This window comes from Melopsittacus undulatus, chromosome 18 (assembly GCF_012275295.1).
Source record: "Melopsittacus undulatus isolate bMelUnd1 chromosome 18, bMelUnd1.mat.Z, whole genome shotgun sequence".
Taxonomy (NCBI): Eukaryota; Metazoa; Chordata; class Aves; order Psittaciformes; family Psittaculidae; genus Melopsittacus; species Melopsittacus undulatus.
Window position 1 is genome coordinate 1,359,239 of NC_047544.1, and position 20,744 is coordinate 1,379,982.

The 20,744-nt window shown below is 44.6% G+C and overlaps 1 protein-coding gene across 2 annotated transcripts in view; it reads left to right on the plus strand.

Moving 5' to 3' along the window:
* Nucleotides 1–12,029, plus strand: part of LRRTM4 (leucine rich repeat transmembrane neuronal 4) — a 204,239-nt gene extending 192,210 nt beyond the window's left edge. The window contains exon 3 of one of the 2 annotated variants that reach the window (XM_034070469.1): nucleotides 11,441–12,029. In XM_034070469.1, the coding sequence (XP_033926360.1) occupies nucleotides 11,441–11,662 (222 nt within the window). In that variant the 3' untranslated portion in view covers nucleotides 11,663–12,029. The remainder of the gene's footprint in view (nucleotides 1–11,440) is intronic. The other variant, XM_034070470.1, reaches the window with a different exon arrangement.
* Nucleotides 12,030–20,744: the final 8,715 nt, after the last annotated feature.

A 20,744-nucleotide genomic window follows, 5' to 3' on the forward strand; every position in this document is an offset into this window, starting at 1 on the left:
ATTTTCTAACCCATCTTTCTTCCAGTTTTCTCTGGGATTTTGAGGATGTCTTTGCTGATTATTTCCCTGCATATTATAAAACTTGCGCAGAGGAATGAGAAAGTCATTTGTTTTCTGTATAGCATTAAAAAATAATGTCATCATTGTGCAGTGCCCTTGCCTGCAATGCTGGACAGTCTTGTATTAATTCTCTGCTTGCTTCCCTCTGCTATACAGCGATTCTGTAGGTGACTGAAGCATGACCCCACGTTTGGTATTCATCCTCTTAACACTATTCTCTGTGAGTCCCTGCCCTGCTCTCTCCCCTTTTCTGTCCCAGGAGCCCATTCAGATGATGCTGCTGTTGCATCCCTCCTTTGCATGTCATAGATGAGCATTCATGACATAGATGATTGCCCTGTCACACCAAGGAGAGGCTATAGGAATGCCATGAGCTGTTGCAATTCACAACCAAGGGTCTTGAGGCTTTCTCTGAGTTTAATTAAAGTGCTTATATTGCTCTGGAGCATCTTGTTTTGACACAGGTAGGTGGGAGAGAGCTCTGTAGCCATACCTACTAGTAATATATTTATAGCTAGGCAGGCTGGGAGCCTCTGAGGTTCAGGTAGAGAGATTTTCCTCGGAGCTGATGGGCTGAACATGCGCTGCCATCCCAGTCTGTGTGTTCAGTGACAGAGGAGCTGGGAAAAGACCTGAGTGTTGTTCCCTATCATGCCTAAGCCACAGTGTCTCCAGCCCCTCCACCCCATCTTCTGACTTAAAGCTGCTGCCTTTGAGGAGCCCTGACACCAGCCTTGGTACCTGGCACTGTGTCACTCACAACTGGGCACTTCCTGCTTATTCCTCATCCTCATCCCTAGATTACTGTCTCTCCCACAGCCTAAAATAGTGGTTTCCCTTGAGCTCAGCCCTGTTCTGCCTTAACTTATGGTGCTGCAAGAGGCAGAGACTGATGCTCACCCTTTTCAGGGAAGATGGTGGTTATGTAAATCCTCACCCCAACATGAGTCATCCCTCAGCACCTTTTGGAAACGGGGGGGGATGGGATTTGCAGTCTCCTCTTGGTGTAGGCGCACGGCTCCCATCAGCGTTAATGGAAGTGACATCCACACATCAGGAGCCGTCCCTTCTGCTCCTGGGTTAATGCTCTCACCACTGTGTTTGTGCCACCTGTGTGTCAGTGCATACTGATTCCTCTGCTAGGAGACAGGGAAGGCAATTAAACCTTGTGATTTCTCATGAACAGAACCCTGCTGAGACATTCAGTACAAGAGGAGCTCCCTCCCGTGTCCAGGAAGGTCTGTGGTGCCAGGAGTTTCTTTCATCTCTCCCATAAGAGTGAATTTATCTCACTGTTTTCTCAGGAGAGATGAGTAATTCCCAGAACCTGTGCTCAGTTTACAGTTGTGATGCTTTGCTGACTCCTCTTCTTTTAGTTGATGTCATACCAGATCAACAGCTCTGGATGCTGATGTCCTGATATAACCATCTGATTCCCAGATCAGGTGAAACAGCAGCACTAGCATCTTATTTCTGAATGTTTCCTTCTCTTTGGCACCCACTTTCTGTAAAGAAGGACCCCTTCAAATTGCCTTGAGCTGCCTGAAAAACAAATTATCTGCTCTCTTAATGTCATCATGTTGAGCATTGAATTTTTAATGATGACAGAGGAGGAGGAGGACTCTTGTCATGTTACAGCTTGTTGGGGATGCAGGGGCTGGATACTACCTGCATATTTAATATTGCCATGTTAAAGGGAATTGGTGCCAATTATAAATGTGGTTCTAAGCATTTTGTTACTCAAATAGTGGGTTGAGACTGGCCTCTGACTCCAGCCAGAACCTTCTGAGTGTAGTTTAACTTGGTAACAGAGAAGGAAAAGCTTCCGTTTATCAGCCTGATAAGACACCCCAGATCCCTTTCTCCTAGCACTGGTGTGGGTTTTAAGCATAAGCCATCACGTTGCCTTGTTTATCCGTACTCATGTCTTAAGGACAGCGTATTGTGCAATTTGAGTCACATTTCTCCAGCTTTAGGCAGTACATTTTTGGTCTCCTGATGTACAGAATCCATGCACAACTTTAAATAGTATTTAAAAACCTTTAAAGAAGCTCTCTAGTTCTTTTGCACACTATAAACTTTAGGCAGAGCTGATAAAAAGGCAGTGTTTTAGTATGAGACAAAGACTTATTTCACTCATTCTCCAGTGCCTTCATTTGTCACTGTAGCAGCAACATTGTCAGATGTTCATATTAAATATGTGCTTATTTATTGTAATGGCTGGAGCAGGTTGTCATCTTCATGATTACAGCTCTGCCTTTTCCCTTATTGTCATCCTTCCTTTTCCCAAGTGCTGCATTGGACCTGGTGGCTGGGAGGATGCTTCAGACTGTTAAATACATCACAGGTCCAGCTCTGTAGCACTTGGGGCCTGAAATGCCAGCAATTCAGAAAGCTCACTGAAGCTGGGATTGTTGGAGGTCAGGAGAATGCCCTGTGGGAGTTATTACTGGATTGCTGATCTATGTTCTGCTCTCTCTTCTTGATCCTTTGGAGACTTGGGTAGTCTGACCTTTGCCTTGTCCTGAGAGGTTAAGTACAACAGATCCACACTTTGCAGCTCTTAATGCAATTCACAGGGAGCAGAAATTCCTGGGGAGAATAGAGCTTTGTAAAGTGGCTAAATGCAAGCTGAATTGCCTTAAAATAGACTATATGTTTTGAAGGTGCATTTGTTTAGGCATCCAAAAGGATTCTTTTGCATCTAGGTAGGTAACTACTACAATGTACTGCATCACTTTTGGAGAGCTAATCTGTCCCTGTGCAATGCAAAAACGTTTTTGGACTACCAGGCTTCTTTCCCTATTGAATTCTATGGGAAATTATCCTAATAGCACTGGAAGCAATATTAATGGCTTTCCAATTAGATATCTGGATAGTTTGTTTATTTTATTGGCCTTCCAAGGCGGAAAATCGAAGGTTACCGTGGATCTCACTTGAAGTTTTCCATCAGTGGGGCCTTTCTGTCAGGAGCCAGGTACTCCATAACAACCACATAAAGCCATTTACAGGGAATACTTTGCCCAAGGAACAATAACAAGGCTTTATAAGGCTTTTCTTCTTTCTCAGGGTTTCCTTTAGGGAAACCTTTTCATTTCCTGATTGACAAATCAAATTGGCCCATAGAGGGTGCATTGTACTTATGGTCTTGGAAAAACACTCGTGGTTAAACAGCCCATGGAGAGGTTCCTCTTTAAAGGGAAAGGTGTTTGTGTGATGGGGTAGAAGGATTAGGAAGTTATCTGTAGGGATGGCCAGGAAAGCTTAAAATCCACTTCATTGTGTCAGTGGAAGTGACAGAGTGATGTTGTATCAGGGTTTAAACTCACTGCAAGGATGAATAAATCATCAATTCCTGTCTTTATAGGATAGCATGTATTGCTTAGGGATGGTTTAAAAAGTTGGGGAATATTTTCCTGCCACATCAGAAATTAATAAATATACTCTAATTAACTTTGTTTTATATGAAATCAATCAATTTTGCAGAGTATTATGTAGTCCCATCTATCCAGAAGTTGCCGATTAACATGACATAATTTATTGGGTTAATATGCTTATAATCATATCTAACACGATGATGTTTGTTTAATTTCTCTAGTTATTAATTATCAGTTAACTTTTTAGGAACTATAAATAGACCTCTAATAGGATGTGCAGGAGGAGCTGATGCCTGCGCTACCATCTGCCCTCTGTCTCCTCTCTGCGGCTTCTCCTCATCTGTCAGGCTGACACCTCTGCTCTGACAGTCCGTGTCAGTTCTGGGATCCCATTTCTCCAGCTAGAAGTACAGGAATTGAGGAAGGTTAATGACCCATCTGTCAATCATCTCTAGTAGTTTGGCTCCAGATTTCCACTGATACCTGCTTTTTTACTAGGACAAGGTGGGAGATCTGCCAACCACAACCTTTTCTCTCCAGCTTAATGTTTGATAAAGAATCATAGAGTCATCATCTTACTACGAATAGTGTCTTTGCACTCAGTAACAGGAAGAAAAGGCTTCCATTCCATGTGTTGAAGCTGTCCTGTGCCCAACCTTTACATCCTTCAGAAGACTTCAGGCTTGGTTCTACAGACCTTGATATAATGCTCAGATCTGGTCAGGAGAGCAGTCTTTGCCCTGGCCTCTCATTGCTTGTTTTGGGTAGGAAGCTGCAGGGTTCTAAATGCACTCTCTGGTTTGGTCAAAAGCACATTCAACAGTGTCTGGCAGGACCCTGCATTAACCACAGTTCCAGCTGGACTGGTAGGATCCAAGTCTTAAGTGGATGTAGGATGCTCGTAAGACCAGTTTGTAGGACTGTTGTGATGGATGTAAGCATAAGATAAGGAAAAAGACTTCAAAGAAGTGAATCTGCAGACATAATGTGCTTTCACTAGAAGACAAGCTTACTTTATACAGCACTGTCACTTTAGAACATACATACACATTTGCATGTGTGTGTACAAGAGTGCAAGAGATTAAGAGCTATCCCCGTGGAACACCAACCCTCTGTGGATGCTTAGAAGTAAGTCCTCAATTTCTTAGAGAAGGGAAAGCTCCTATATGTAAAGGGGAAGCCTTGGAGCAAGCTGCTCTAGTGGAAGGTGTCCCTGCGCATGGCAGGGGGTTGGAGCTGGATGAGCTTTAAGGTCCCATCCTGCCCAAACCAGTCTGTGATAAGGAGCTGGGGTTTCCTGTTGTGTCACTAAGGATTCTGGGGCTGTGGGCTCAGTACCGTGTAATGTGGGACCTTCACCTGCAGACTAAAGATTCCTTCTCATTTCTCTCCTCACCATGGGGGAGCTGCTTAGACCATTAATCTGAGTTGGTAGGAAATAGCTGGAGGAGGCAAAGCAGTGGTTTCTGTCTGGAGTGGGAAGGAAATTGAACGTGAAATTGCAGGAGATTGATTGTGGGAATTGCACCTACAATGCAGGCTGCCAAAAGGCTCCATGCCTCATGCCTAATGTAGGCACACCAACCTCAGGCAAATCCCATCGGATCTGTAGCTGTTAGACAACCTGAGCTCATTAAAGATGGTGAAAACCTTGACATGAGAAACAAGCATGAGATGTCTCACAGGCAACCTCAGTAAGAGCAGTACCAAACCACCTCACCCCACCTCGGAACTGAGCCCCCAGACAGCTGAGTTCTGAACTATAATAAATGAGGTTTGGATTCTTTTGTCGGTATGAGAATTACCTTAGGAAGTGAGTTTAGGCCTGTTTAAACAAGCCATCTCCTTTTGTGTTTGCTCCCATTGGAAACAGGAGCGAACAGGTACCCATTCATATTCCAGAACTACCTTCAATGTCCTTTCTAGTGGGTCTAATAGGAAGTATATGGTTGGGCCTTCTGAATAGGAGTGTTTTTCTGAGCTGACTCCAAAGGGATGTTCCAGAGTTGTGAACTGTGATGTTTCAGCAGTGTGCAATCCACTGACATCATTTAAGCCAGCTCTATCTGCTAATGTGCTTGATCCATCCACCTCGAACGTGAAGCTGTGCTTCACTAATCGTAAAGCTGGGATAGTTTATCTTGCTTATTTTTACTCTGAATTATGATAGGCTTTAAAATGAACTCTGAATTTGATTTATCAACAGCTATGATGCTAATTCAGCAATGAGGCCATGGTGTTCTGAAACTGAATATTAGCACTAATGAGAAAAGATAGCTTCTGTGTTTTGTAACTCTCGAGTTTCCACTATGTATGGACAGCTTCTAAAGTTGTAATTTCATCGTTTAATCATCAGCTAGATGAATACTTACACACAAATCAGTGTACCTGGATTATAAAGTACCAGCAAACGTGGAAGCAGATCGTGTTCAACTGCCTGAGTTTATTCATGCTTCAGCTTTGGTTTTCAGAAGGAAAAGGTGTCTCCTGCAGGACAGGGGTGGTTGTCAGATTGCATTTTCCACCTGGATGAATGGAGCTTGTTTTCAGGTTTAAAAACAGAGTGCTCCTTCTCTTTGAAAACAGAAGCGACAGATTTGAAGACCTATGAAGTGCAGTGTTTAAACAGTGACTGTATAAAGCCAAAGTGCCCAGACTGAGAGAACAGAAGAAGTCTGGTTCTGGGAGCATCCATCACTTCTATTGCCAGGCTCTAGGCTTTAGGTTCTTGCCAAAGCAGTTACTTGTTTGAGGATCCTGTGACAGTTTATGCCCTAAAACCATTCTCCTTTCAGGGAAGAAAATAAAGCACATTCCATCCCACCACATCCATACCCCCAGCAACCATGCTGGGATTGTCAGTCCTGCCTTACATTACATTTCTGTCCCCTTGTTGATGGTCCTGGTAGCGAGTCCCTGCGACCATTTGTGTTCCTCAAGACAGAGCTTCCTTCTCTGCAGGGTGATGAATGGTGAGAGATCCTTCTTCAAAATGGAGCATAAAGAAAACAGCAGTAATATTTCCAGGGTGAAACAGGTCTGTTTGGGAAAACCTGTGTTTCCAAAAGGTGATTTAGCAGTTTACCAGGAAATTATCCCAACTGGGACTGCTGGTGATCAGATCTTGCAACAGATGGAGTGAGGCAGAAAGTTCATCCCTCTCTGATCCTCACCTGATCTTCACTACAATGAGTCTGTTGTGAGCACAGAAGAACGTACTGAAGCAGGAGTTGCAGTGGGAAGAACTTGGCATTCTGATAAAGTCTCTTGGCATTACCTGATAGAGAAGTGTCTTACCTTAGAGTTCATATCAGGGCTGCATTTCAGGTTGTCTGAAACATGATGTTAGGAATCAGGAAGGAATTAGGAGTGTATGAGGGTGTTTAACATCCTATGAGAGGTGGTAGAGAATGGTATTTTAAATAAGGTCACCTGATGCTCACTTAGGCCCCAATCCAATAGTCTTTAGAGCTCACTGCATTCAGTGGCTATATAGTGAGGTTACATCTTTACTGATGTGTATTCCAAGAATAAGGATTTTTATAGCTGTTCTGATAAAGCTGCAGGTTTTGGTGCTGCAGGAGTCCAGGATGAATCCTGAGCACTGACATCTTATAGAGAACTTTCTCTTCTATCAGATAGAATAAGTCAGTAAATCCACCTACCAAGGCAGGGCTTGGAGCAACCTGCTCAGGGGGTTGGAACTGGGTGAGCTTTATGGTCCCTTCCAACCCAAACCTATCTGTGGTATGAAGGAAAGAGTTTTATATCTGTTCTGTTTCCATGCAAGCAACTCTTTGTCTTCATTTACAACTGAACTTAGTCCAAAACTAAACCTAGTTGTAGCACAAGTGGCTGTGGTGAATGGCAGCGTGGAGGAAGCTGGAGGATCCCTGTTCTGCTCCTGGCTCTGCCTTTCATTTGGTGGCAGGTAATTTCCAGCCTTACTTCCATTTTCCAGCTAGTGAAAAATGCATCTCCCATGGCAAAGGCCTTGAGATAGAGGTGACACAATCCCAGAGGCTGTATTTATTTGCTGAGGTATTTGGTGACCTGCCTGCATTTTTGTCACTCTACTCCTGTGCTTTGTTGTCTCTTGGAGACAATAGGAGCTGAAAGAGCCTGGCTTAGGTTACAGTTGTGTTGGTTTAGTCCCTGCACAAACAGCCCTTGCCTCAACCAGCTCTAGTCTCCAAGGACGAGCAGGGACAGGACTTAATCTTCTCATTTTCCAGCTCATAAAATGCCTTCTCCAAGGTCACATCTCGGTATCTCAGGTAGTAGTTCCATAGCTATAATGAAACAAGAAGTTGCTTCAGATCCTGGAGTAAAAAGATGCATAAAAGCAACTTTCAACATCTTAGATATTCTTAAATATGTTTTGTTCATCTCTGAATCAGAAGAAATCTGATTAGTATCAGCTGTGTTTAATGAGCAATGGCATCAGTACTTGGATCCTTCTTGCTTACACCAGTCTGAGTGGTGGCACAGATGTGCCCACATCTGCAATAGTCTGCATCTGCAGTCAAAGCTGTGTCCTGAAAGAGCTTTTGCAGGCTTAGGTTTGAGGTAGGGATCCTTCAGTGTACATGAAGATGACCCCCGTGTCTTTCTGAAACCCATGGATTCCCAGACTGGTTTGGGTTGGAAGGGACCTTGAAGCTCATCCAGTTCCAGTCTTGTTTCAGAGAAGGAATTTCAGGGAAGGAAAGGATGCTCCATTTTGTGGGACAGTCCTCTGGGAGCCTTTCACTGCCATCAGGAAGGTTCTGGTTTGTTGTATGCTTCCTGTGGTTGTTACCTTGACTCTGGAGCCGATGCAAGAGCTAACCTGAGGGGTGCTGGTGGCATTTCTTAACTCAGTTTTACTGGAGGTACCTTAAGGATGCTGTGGCTTACAGTCATTTGACATGATTAGGGTGACATGGTCTAGTGTGAGGTGTCCCTGCCCATGGCAGGGGCTTGGAACTGGATGTTCCTAAGGTTCTTTCCAACCCAAACTGCTCTGTGATTATTGTTTTACTGCCCTTGGTGGGATTTAGCACTGAAAAGAGGAAGAGGAAGCATCGTACAGGGGCTGGGCCTGAAAATGGGGAGCAGCAAATCCATTGCTGGCCTTCATTATCCTAGGAATGCTTTCTACACATTAACCTGCAGCATTTTAATTCCCTTGTTGCCCAATACACCTATGTTATGTTTTACACCTTCCCTGCACCCACAGGGCACAGAGACCCTTCCTAAAATGATTTCAGGCATACACAAACCTGATTTTGAAGTGAAAACAAGTGAGAGTTTCTATAAAACTATAGAGAAACAGCTGTAAAGGAAGTATGTTCATCCCCTGTTACAGGGATGCTGTTGAGATCCTGATCCTTCTGACTCCTGTATGGATGAAGGGAGAAAACAAGCAAACAGTGCTGCACCCAGGTTAATGTCCTGTGGATTATTGCTGTAAAGCTTGGACCTCAATCTCTCAGCTCTCCAGAACACAAATGGTCTTTGGCTTTTATAGAAGCATAAAGCCTTAAAGCCTTAAAGGCTGAGGACAAATCCAGGCCCTGATAGGCATTGGTGTAGGTATCACTGTATCCAAAGGGAGTCAGAGTTTCTTACTGTGTCTGAATTTGACCCACAAGTGAACACAGTTGTCCCATCAGGTTCTGCCTGATCTGTCCCATCAGATTCAGCTTGTCTTCTGCACACTTGCCTTTCAGCTGTCACATAAAACAGCATTTGCAGCTGAACTCCATCCAGTGGAAGAGTTTTGGAGTCTCTCCAGTGTTCTGCAGAGAAGCAGAGGGAGGAATTGAGCTGCCGAGAGTATCCTAATGCAGGAGGAACTCTAGCTCTGCAAAACTTACCATTAGCCTTAATGCCCTTGGTTTTTCATACCTGTTTGAGCCAAGCGTGACCTTCTCTGTCCTGCTCTTGTGAGACCCCCTCTGCAGCACTATGTGCAGTTCTAATGTCCCCAGCATAAGGACATGGAGCTGTTGGAGCAAGTCCAGAGGATGCCATGAGGATGCTCAGGGGCTGGAGCAGATCCCATATGGAGCCAGGCTGAGAACATTGGGGCTGTTCAGCCTGGAGAAGAGAAGCTGTGAGGAGATCTCAGAGCAGCTTCCAGTGTCTGAAGGGGGCTACAAGGATGCTCTTGTATGGAGCTCTTCATCAGGGATGGTAGGGATAGGACAAGGGGTGATGGGTTCAGACTGAAACAGGGAAGTTCAGGTTGGAGATAAGGCAGAAGCTGTTCCCTGTGAGGGTGCTGAGGCGCTGGCACAGGGTGCCCAGAGAAGCTGTGGCTGCCCCATCCCTGGCAGTGCTCAAGGCCAGGCTGGAAAGAACCTTTGGTGACCTGGTCTGGTGTGAGGCCCCCCTGCCCATGGCAGGGGTTGGAACTGGATAATCTTAAGGTCCTTTTCAACCCAAACCAGTCTGGGATTCAATGCCCTGCAGTGGAAACTTGTGATAAATTAGCTCTGTAGTCTTCTCTTAAAGTTGGGCATGGAAAATAAAAAGGCATTTGTTAGAAGATTGAATTATGTGTAGGATATCTGCAGCTCTAATGAGCTTAGGCTTTCTGTGTTACAATAAACTCTTGCCTCTATCTCCTGCAGTGTGTGTTTTTTCCCTAAGAGCATATTTCTTGCTATTTGATCAGCTCCTCTCTTGCAGATGATAAAATTATCTGCAAAGATTTGTAGCTGATGCTGGGCCATAAATAATATTTAGCTGCAGGATTAACATTTGCAGGCATAGATCATTTATGGGAAAAGAAGGTTGGGGGGGAGGCTGGCAGTGTCTGAGTACTTACATGAAGCAGAGAGATGGGATTCAGGATAGAGCTCAGCTACGTGACCATTTCACAAGGTGTGCATCTGCTCAGTGCTCTTGAGCTGCTTTGATAGGGTTTATCTGGGGGAGGTTGTAAGATAAGGAACTGAGGAATAGGTGACCCAGGGCAGGCAGCTTTGTCAGAGACAGACAAACCCGTGTTCAGCTGGGCTGGAAGCTCCGTGTGCTGGCAGCTGGGTTCTCCAGTGCTGTGACATGCTCAGGTCTGTGGAAGTGCTCAGCCCCTTTCAAGGCACTGGAGGAAGGGACACTTTAACAGGTTTGTATTGCAAGGACAAGGGGTAAAGGGGTGATGGGGTTAAACTTGACCAGGGGAAGTTCAGGTTAGATAGAAGGAAGAAGTTCTTTCCTGGGAGGGTGCTGAGGCGCTGGCACAGGGTGCCCAGAGAAGCTGTGGCTGCCCCATCCCTGGCCGTGCTCAAGGCCAGGTTGGATGAAGCCTTGGGTCTATGGTCTGCATGGTCTATGAAGTATGGTCTATGGTGAGGTGTCCCTGCCCATGGCAGGGGATTGGAACTGGATCATCTTAAGGTCCTTTCAAACTAAACCATTCTGTGACTCTACCAGCAGCTTCCAGTTCCTCTTTCATAGCAGGATTGTCCAAAACAGGACAGAATTCAGCACTCAGGACTGCTTTGATAGTCTGTCCACAAACACAGTTGCTGAAATGGAGAGAACAGTCCCCTCTAACCTGGCTTCATACAGCAAATCACAGAATCCCAGGCTGGTTTGTATTGTAAGTATCCTTAAAGCTTATCCAGTTCCAACCCCTACCACAGGCAGGGACCCCTTCCACTAGAGCAGCTGCTCCAAGCCCCTGTGTCCATCCTGGCCTTGAGCACTGCCAGGGATGGGGCAGCCACAGCTTCTCTAGGCAAAAGGGACAGAAGGAGGCTGTGGTCACATCAAGTGTGATGTGACCATCCTCAAGTGGGGATCCACAGATACAGGCAGTCCTGTTCAAGAGGGATGTGTGTCTGCCTCAGCCAACCTAGAAGCCTCAAAGGTTTATCTTGGTGTGATGAGTGTGGATGTGCTGAGCACCCAGTTGCTTTGAGGCCACACTGTGATAGATGCTGTACACATTCATGCCTGAGCACCTTATTTACAGGTTTTCTGTCTTGCTCTCTCTGTCTCTGGTGCAGGTTCCTCACCACATGAAGACTTTACCCTACTACAGTTATGACCAGCCGGTGATCGGATACTGCCAAGCTCATAAGCCTCTCCATGTAAATAAGGGCTACGATGCCATGTCCCGGGAGCAGGCTGAGACAACCAACCTGGAACTCAGTCGAGACCACAGCTTCATAGCTACAATCGCACGTTCGGCTGCTCCAGCCATTTACATTGAGAGAATACCAAACTAACAGTGGAGACAACCTCTTCAGGGGCAGAGTGGGAGTTCTTTTGAGGGGACTTTGCATCTCAGAAGAGACCAGGGCGAGACACTCAAATCTACCATTCCAGTTACAACTGTTCCAACAGAGACAAAGGGAAGGGGCTAAAGCAACCTCCGCAGACTGTGCAAGTGTGACCTTGCAGGACCCACTGAGAACTTCAGGATTTTCTTTGCTTTAAACTTTCAAACAAATTCCTCAATGTAAATATTAAAGAGAGATTGTCAAGTTCTTATTAAAACAGAGAAAAAAAATAGATTTCACTCTAGCTACATAAAAAGGGATGGATTTAAGAGTTTTGTTTGTATATTTGATTTTTCTACATTGCACGGTTCCAGGGAAGGAGAACCACAGGTAAAAACAAAAGGGGAGGGCGAGGGCTTGGGTAGGGTGGGTCAACCATGATCCCTTCTTCAGTGCTTATTACTCAACAAAGATCTGTCTCATATTTTTTTGTTCTTTTTAAAGCAACAACAGATAAATCTCTATTTTCTGGTTTTTCTTTCGGGGCTTTGGTTTCTTTTGGTTGGTTTTGGGGTGTTTTTTTAAGTGGTCAAGCACTAATATTTCAACCTTCAGACATGGGCATTAAAGCTTATGTTGAACCAAAAGGACATTGGCAATTGATGCAGCAGAAACAAAGAAACTTGGGTGCATGTACATTTAAGACACAGGCTGTACACTATGGAGGGTGCTTTTGATTTTGCCTATCTTCATTGTGCTTCATTGTTGACACTATAATTCCTTTTCGGGCTCTAAAAAAAAGGGGGAAAACACGGAACGGAATAACGACTCCTATTTCCAGTCCAGCGGTGCTTGTTGAGCAAAATTAATGGACATTTGGGAACCAAAACGGGAAGTGCTGTGCTTGGAATGGATCAGAAGGAAAAACCTTTAAAAGCAAAAAGAGTATTTGGTGCAACTCACTGGCTGATGCCATTTCTAAACCACAGGAGAATGTGTAACATTGGGTTTTGGTTTTTTTAATTAATTATTATGATCAGTTAGTTTTTGTGTAGTTTTTATCAATAAAATGACGACAACAACAACAAAAGTGGTGGAAAAGAAAAAAACAACAAGAAATAAACATATGATTTTGTGGTTGGGACACCACAGCCAAGCTACTGTTTGAATGGTTTCTCTGCTTGTGTGACCCGGTGGCTCCGTGGCCAAGGGGAACAATGCTTTGTCCTGCTTCACCTCTTAGGAGGAGCTCAGGAATTGGTTTGAGGCATAAGAAGCTCAATTTATTTGGTTTGCTTAAGAAATATAAGGTGATTTCATCAGAACAGAGGGCTTAGAGCAGCTCTGCTCTGGAGCCAGGCTGAGAGAGCTGGGCTGGGGCAGCCTGGACAAGAGAAGGCTCCTGAAGGGGAGACCTGAGAGCAGCTCCAGTGCCTAAAGGGGCTGCAGGAAAGCTGGAGAGGGGCTTGGGACAAGGGATGTAGGGACAGGCCAAGGGGAATGGCTTGAACCTGCCCAAGGGGAGACTGAGCTGAGCTCTTAGGCAGAAGCTCTTCCCTGGTAGGGTGCTGAGGCGCTGGCACAGGGTGCCCAGAGAAGCTGTGGCTGCCCCATCCCTGGCAGTGCTCAAGGCCAGGTTGGACACAGGGGCTTGGAGCAGCTGCTTCAGTGGAAGGGGTCCCTGATCATGGCAGGGGTTGATCTGGATGAGCCTTAAGCTCCCTTCCAACATAAACCACTGTGATTGTATGATACGGGCCTGTGGAGGGGGAAGAGAGAGAAGAAACCTTCTTTATTATCAAAGTTTGTTGTTTCTTCCCTCAGAAGTCAGGCTTTTCAGATGCAAACCCCACGCTGAAGCTAAAGCAATTCAGCTTACAACATAAGCTGTAAGTTTTTAACTGGAGGCTGAGTAATACAGCTGCAGGGTTTAGGATATAATGAATTTTGTGATAGTTTCAGGTATTTATATTGGGTGTTTTTATGAGAAATACACTTGGCCACAAGGTAAGGGCTTAATGAATTTCTGGGAGTGCAGCATCTTGTTTCACATATATGATATGATATTATATTGTTTGCTGTGTTTCCCTGTCTGAAAAACTTACCTCTTTTTCTCTGAAAGGAAGGATATGTCTGGAGGTCCCCATTCTGTGTGCTAGGCAGCTTGCAGGGAAACCGGGACGTGAAAAGTCAACTTGATGCATCAAAGGTAACATATTTAGAGCTCAGTGTTAGACAGGAAATGAAAAGAAAATGGAATGAAGGGCTCGGTGATGAGTTTCCAGCCAGCTCTGTTAGACATGGGGATATCTGTCAGCTTTAGCTGTGCTACACATGGAGGGAGAAAGCTGCTTGAAGCACTGGTTTCCTTCAAATTGAGTTTAAAACATTGACCCGCAGCCTATTGAGCTGAAACTGGAAGAACTCCCATCGATTCCTGTTAGCTCCCTATCAGCAGCAAGCCACATTTCCATGAGCATCACAAGTGTAATGGCATTCCCATGCTCCTAAAAGATGTGGATGGTTTCATTACAAGGGTCATTAAAGACAGTTGTCTAATTCTGGGTTTACAAGTGCAGTTATGTATCTGCCAACCTGATACCAGTAAAGTCAGAGAAGGAACTGGAAACAGGAATATTTATTGTCTTTTAATATGTATTTTCCTTAAACCCTCAGCTGCTGAGGTCATGTGAATAGTGGAGAGTACCTGTGTGATTACTAATTCCAGTTGTAATCTTCCTGAATGCAACTTTCCCCCAGGCTTGTGAAAAACGAACTTTGCAGCTCCTCAAAGGGAAGGTAAAATGAAACAAACTCCATGTTCTCATTTCCTGGATGCAGAATAACATTAGCATTGGTTTGGAACTGGCACTAGACTCAGGTCACAGACTTTCTTTGCCATTACTTGGAATTGTGCTGCTCAGGGAGAGCAAATACATGACTGTGTGCAAAGTCTCCTGGATCAATTCATGCTCCTGCCTGAAACATTGCTGGGTTTCTGCTCTTTATACATTGATGCCAGCTTAGGCAAGAACCCCATTACTTTCTTTGTGTTCTTGACAGTTAAGGAGGTAATGTTCCAGTAATGGTTTGAAGGCATGAAGTTATACCTTGCTTAAGTGCTAAAGGTCGTGAAGAGCAGAATACTTATGTGTGGATTGCTTTAGATCAAAGCAGAAATCACTGCAGCATGAGCTGAGCTACCTGACCTCATGTGGGTTGTGATCAAGCTCAAAGGGCTCTATAGAAGCCCATCTGGGACTCTGGATCTAAGAGAAATTAAAACCTAAGCTACAATAGCTGCAATTAAAGCCAAAGCAATTTGATTAAGAGCTTGCTCTTCAGCTGTGATGCAAAAGCCCAAGACTGTCAAGTGTTGCTCTCCAGTCTGTTCTTATGAGTTTCATACTTGGTTTTTGTTTTTAAAGTGTCAGTTCCTGGAATTCCAACTTCAGCTTGAAAATATGTCCCAACTCTTCATAGGGAAGGTCTTTCTACTCCTCTTCATACACCTCTTGTGAGGGAAGTGGCTGCTCTGAAGGAGAGGATGGAGCAACCCACCAATGTCCAGGTAAGACCCAAGAAATACCTTTTTGCAATGTCCTTATCGATTCCTCTCCTTGCAAACAGCAGCCAGGGCTCATTGCTGAGTGTTTGCTTGTGGTGGCATCTTCATGGTCATGGCACAGTGAGCACCAAGTGCTCCCAACACTGCTGTGAGAGCTCACACTTGTGCTGTATCCAGACAAGAAACAGACTCAGGCTGACCTTCAAACCAAAGACAACAACTGATGGGACCAAATAACAGGTTCTGGAAGCCTTTGGGGGAGGAAAATTGCCTGCTGCCTGTCTCTCTAGCTAATAATTGTGTTCCAAGTGTCAGTGGGGCACTGAAATCACAGTGTCCTGGTAATGCTGGGGGTATGATCTGCAACCATGGCAAAGAAGCCTGTAAAAGCAATCTGCCACTTGGAATTATTGCCAGAGCTGGCAATATTTTGCTCTGAGATTTAGAAATCTTTTGGAATAAGCTGCCCTTTCCCATAATGAATTGAAAGTGTTCTGAAGATTGATAAACACAGTTTCAGCTTGACTCCCCACCGGAAAAACAGTCCCTGAAGGAATTTGGCACATTGTACATGGGAAATCTACTGCTTTTATAGGTATTTTTAAGCTGCATGAAGATTTAAGAGCCTAATGTACTGTGTTATTAATTTTTAGGGGTGTTTTTTGCAGTTTGGGCTCTTTAAATGTCACTAGTCACTTTTTTAAACCTATGTAAAGCAAAGGGGGGGTGAGAAGGTTGTAAGTCCATCAAGCTGGAACCTTGCCTTAAATTAAGAGAAAGAAATGACCTGTCTGATGTGATTACCCATGCACAAGCATTGGAATGGCCTTCTCCAGAACGTAAAGAGCAGTAAAAAAGATCTGTCTGGCAGACTTTGAGTTTGGGCTGGTTAAAGGTAAGAAGTAAAACCTCTCCTTGCTCCCTGAATAACAGGGGGAAAACCAGATTTTAGGGACGTGTAAAGTGCCCCCCAGTGCCCTGAGGATGTTCTTTCTTATTGCCATAGGGTCCCACTCATCACTGGAAAGATGAGCTTTGATCATCGTTATTTAGCAAGGTCAATATCAATGGCAAAGAAGAATAAACCAGCCCTTTCCTTCAAATTGCAGCCAGGCTAACTGCATCATGGTAAGAGTTAAACAGAAAGGCTTAAGTAGATAGGTCAAATGCAAGAAGGAAACCAAAAACCACAGCAGTTTTGGGTCCTAAATAGAGTAGCAGTACTAAATAATCCTTCCTTTGCTTCTCCAGCACTCGTTTCACTAGTATTAATGCCCATTATTTGCTCTGATGCCCTGGTGGCTGGCACTTTACTAATATGTAGGCAGGTTAAAGTAAATTAGTCTACAGAAGAGAATTATATCAGTCATTACTGGAGTCAGGGGACACATTACACCTTTGTCATTGCTATGCCGAGACATATTCAAAACCATGTTTGAGGCAGGCAGATCACAGGGTTCTCTCCCACAGATCCGCTGCCAAGCAGCCCTCCAGTGCTGGCTCAGCACTTCTGAGGTATTCAAGGGACCATAGAGATGGATGTGGACATTATCTGCCAGCTTCCAAGACGTGATGAGCTTCAGTGGCTTTGAGATACATCACCCTAGGCAATTAGGGACTTTTGACAAGGGCATGCAGAGATAGGACAAGGGGGAATGACTTTAAGATGAAAGAGAGGGGATTCAATGAGCTCTTAGGCAGAAGCTGTTCCCTGTGAGGGTGCTGAGGCGCTGGCACAGGGTGCCCAGAGAAGCTGTGGCTGCCCCATCCCTGGCAGTGCTCAAGGCCAGGTTGGACACAGGGGCTTGGAGCAGCTGCTCCAGTGGAAGGGGTCCCTGCCCATGGCAGGGGTTGGAGCTGGAGGAGCTTTAAGGTCTTTTCCAACCCAAACCACGCTGGGATTCTTTGATTACTTGGGTGACTTAAAATCAAGTGAGCAAAATGTATATATGATTTTGTTTATTTCTGCTGCATGATTGAAGTACAGGTAAGATAAGTTTTCTGAATAGCTACAAATAAGCTGCTAAATGTATTCTTGCTGCTTTTAGTAACTTTTGTATATTTTTTCCTCTAGGAAGTATCCAGAATCGGGCAGAAAAGGAAGAGAATCATCCCAAACTCAGAGGCAGCTGAACCATCATGCATCTGCAAGGCAGCCTTGAGTAACTCAGGAGTTACTGCCTCTCATGGGGGCAAGATGCAGATGATCAGCTGCCACCTGGCCAGGTAGTAGATCTTATTCCTGTTGCATTCCTGTGGACATTATGGAGAACGTGACTGACCTTGGCCTTGGTGAAGCACTGGCCTTTAAGACAGCTCACTGCATTAGTCCCTGTTGATTCAGTGATGTGGGGTTTAGGTGTTTCTGACTCTGCTTCTGCTTTATGACCTGGGGAATACCTCTTCTTTAATTCCTTCCTAGCTGTTAGCCTGCCTCACTTCAATTGTGAGCTTTTTGAGACAGAGCATGCATCTTATGCCCAGCCTTGGTCTCAGTGATAGCTTTTAGTGCAGGCAAACCATAAATAAAGTCAAACAAGCTCTCTGTGTCTTCCCCCCTTCCCCCTCACTACCCTGTGGTATTTTGTGTTTTAAAAAGGCAAGCAAAATCAACGTGATAATGCAGCAACTGTGGTAGCTCGTGACTACTAATCAGTGCTTTGGGCTCCCCAGTGATCTGAAGCACTCTTGTTTGCTCAGAGTGTGTTCTCAGAACAGCAGGAGTGAGGGGATCTTGATAGGATGATAAGGAATAAGAAAGCATTTTTCTCCAAAGTCATCCTGGGACTTAGAGTTGAAAAACAGAGCAGGCTGTGAGGTTAGTGCTCTGCTGAGCAAGACATGCACGTCCCAACATCTGTCTGAAATCACCATCTCATCACTTGCTTGTTGCATCGGGCTGAACTTGCAGGGGAAGATGGAACTTCTCTGCATTTCAAATGGAATCATAGAATCATAGAACAGTTAGGGTTGGACAGGACCTTAAGATCATCCAGTTCCAACCCCCCTGCCATGGGCAGGGACACCTCACACTAAATCGTATCACCCAAGGCTTCATCCAACCTGGCCTTGAACACTGCCAGGAATGGAGCATTCACTGCCTCCCTGGGCAACCCATTCCAGTGCTTCACCACCCTTATAGTAAAGAATCATAGGCTAGTTGGAAAGCCTGGGTTGGAAAGTCCTCTGGAAGTCTTCTTGGTGCACACAGGGTTAGCTTCACAGTGAAATCTGGTGGCTCACAACCTGCTTTGGCTACCCAGTTCCTGTGGTTTTGGTGAGCAGAGGATCCCAGGCTGAGTGAGCTTGTGCTCAGCACAGTATCACTTCGTGCTCTTCAAACCCTGGGATCTTTGCTTTCCCTGCTATGTGTACGTGTGTATTTATAGGGCATGTTTGAAGTTATGGCAGACAAAGTTTAACTGATTCAGGTGTGTTTCTCATGTGTTCTCTGAAGCTGGAGCACTGGGGGGCATTGGAGAGATGAAATAAGAAAATGAATCAGACCTTGTTTGAGTTAATATTGGTGTTCACCCCATACATGACCACAGTCCTGGATCTATGGTCCCAACTGCTATAGAGAAGGTAAGGAAAAGGTAACCTTTGCCTGAAGAACATCTTATCTAAGGATCATTCAAGGGCAAGCAGATGGATGCAGACATACAAAAGAGCTTGTGAATAGAACCATGGCTCTAAGAAGTGCTGGAGAATAGGAACAGTTTGTAGTTAGAATTCTAAGCAATGTCAAGGAGCTTTTTTGCCCTTAAACTCAGGTGAAGGAGCCTGTAGATAGTGGGAACTCCTCCAAAGCTTCAGGAAAGGCACAAACACACACACTTGGCTGATGATAACAGCAGAAGTGTAGCAGAGACTAACCTAAATGAATAGTCAGAGGCAAGGCTTGTATTTCATATGGCTACACCCCAAACATGGGGCCTAATTCCTTTTAAATTCCTTGTATTGGGCAAAAGAAGGACTAAACTGTAACTGGTGATACTCAGGTTGTAATTTAGACGCAGCATACTCAAATAGAGCAGTATTTGCATGTATTTATCTCATATTATGTAAGATAAATGGTTGGCAAACATTCATAAAGTATTTATTGGCCATGTCAGTGTTTGTTCAATGATTTATAAATCAATGCTGGAAAGTGGTGACAGTTTCAGATAAATTTGTTGTGAGATACTTGCTGGGCATCAATAATTCTGATATTAATTAGTTTGCAGATGATCTGCAAGTGCTTGGGGGATGATTTACAGTTCATTTTCTCACTAGCCCAAGCAGCAAAAGGCTTGTAGCTTAGCTGGGGTGATGGGCCAGACCTGCTCATTGTCCACGCTTGTAGTTCAGGCTGGAACTGAATCTCTCCCTGCTTTTCTTCATTGGGAACCACCAGCAAATTGAATTATCTATAGATGCTATGGAAGAAAGCATAACCCTGAGTGCCTTCATCAACAGTTCAGTGTTAAGTTCAGTCACCATTCCAGTCTTTTCTCTGAGCTGCTTCTGTGCTTCCAGCCACATTCTCCACCTTCAAACTGAAGACAATGTCTTTCTCTTCTTACCATCCCTTGGTTGTCAGTCTGTTCTGATTCCATCCACACTTCTTAGAGGCTTTGTTGAAGGGGTTCTTTGGCAAGTGTTTGGGACCTTAAAGATTCCCAAGTTTTCTGGCAGTGTTCACTCAGGAGAAGAAACCAACAGGAATTGTAACAGGAGCTGAGATTCTCACTTTACTACAAGATCCTAAAGCCAAGATGACTCCTCTGTCTTCTCCTCTGTTCTCCCTGCAAAGCATTAAATGACTCTTCTGAGTTGGAAACTCATAGGGAAAAAGCCTTCCAGGTTAAAATAGAGGTGTTAATAACCCTTCTGCAAAACCCAGGAGGGTTTTTAAGCTTGACCTTTGCTTTTTAGAGCACTGAAGAGGTCTTAGAAGATGTTCTGCAGAAACTGGGTTATTAATACAGGTTTCAAAGTCTACAGTTATTTGTTGCCTTGACAAAGAGTTTCAGGTGGATTAAAAAGCAAGAACCCCTATTTGCAGCAGCTGGAAGGTAAGACACAGCTGAGGGGAGGATTGGGTTGCTCTGAGTGGTTGAATCCCTTCACCTGAAGCTCATTATGTGAATGGGGGGCTGTGGTTACCATGCTCTCATTCAGTTGCTTTGTGGGGTTTTGGAGCAGCAGATCTTCAGGGATGAACTTCTCTTCTCACCCTTTGAAGTACCTCAAGTAAGTAACTTGTAAAATGCACCAAAATGTGGTGTTAAAGAACTGGAATTGTACCTGTTGAGATGCAAATGCTGCTGGTTTCTATTTGTCTGTGCAATTAAGTTTTGGAGTAGTGCTTGAAATTCATTCTGGTCCAGCAGAGCAGCCTGGAGTCGTTCTCTTGCTTAAACTCATTGAGGTTGAAAGTGTAGTTGGTTTTGGAACTGTAGAAATGAAAGTAGCTTGTGCTAACAGTGTAAAGTGTGAATCCCTGTCTACGTATGTGCTTGTGTACATAGAGAAAAC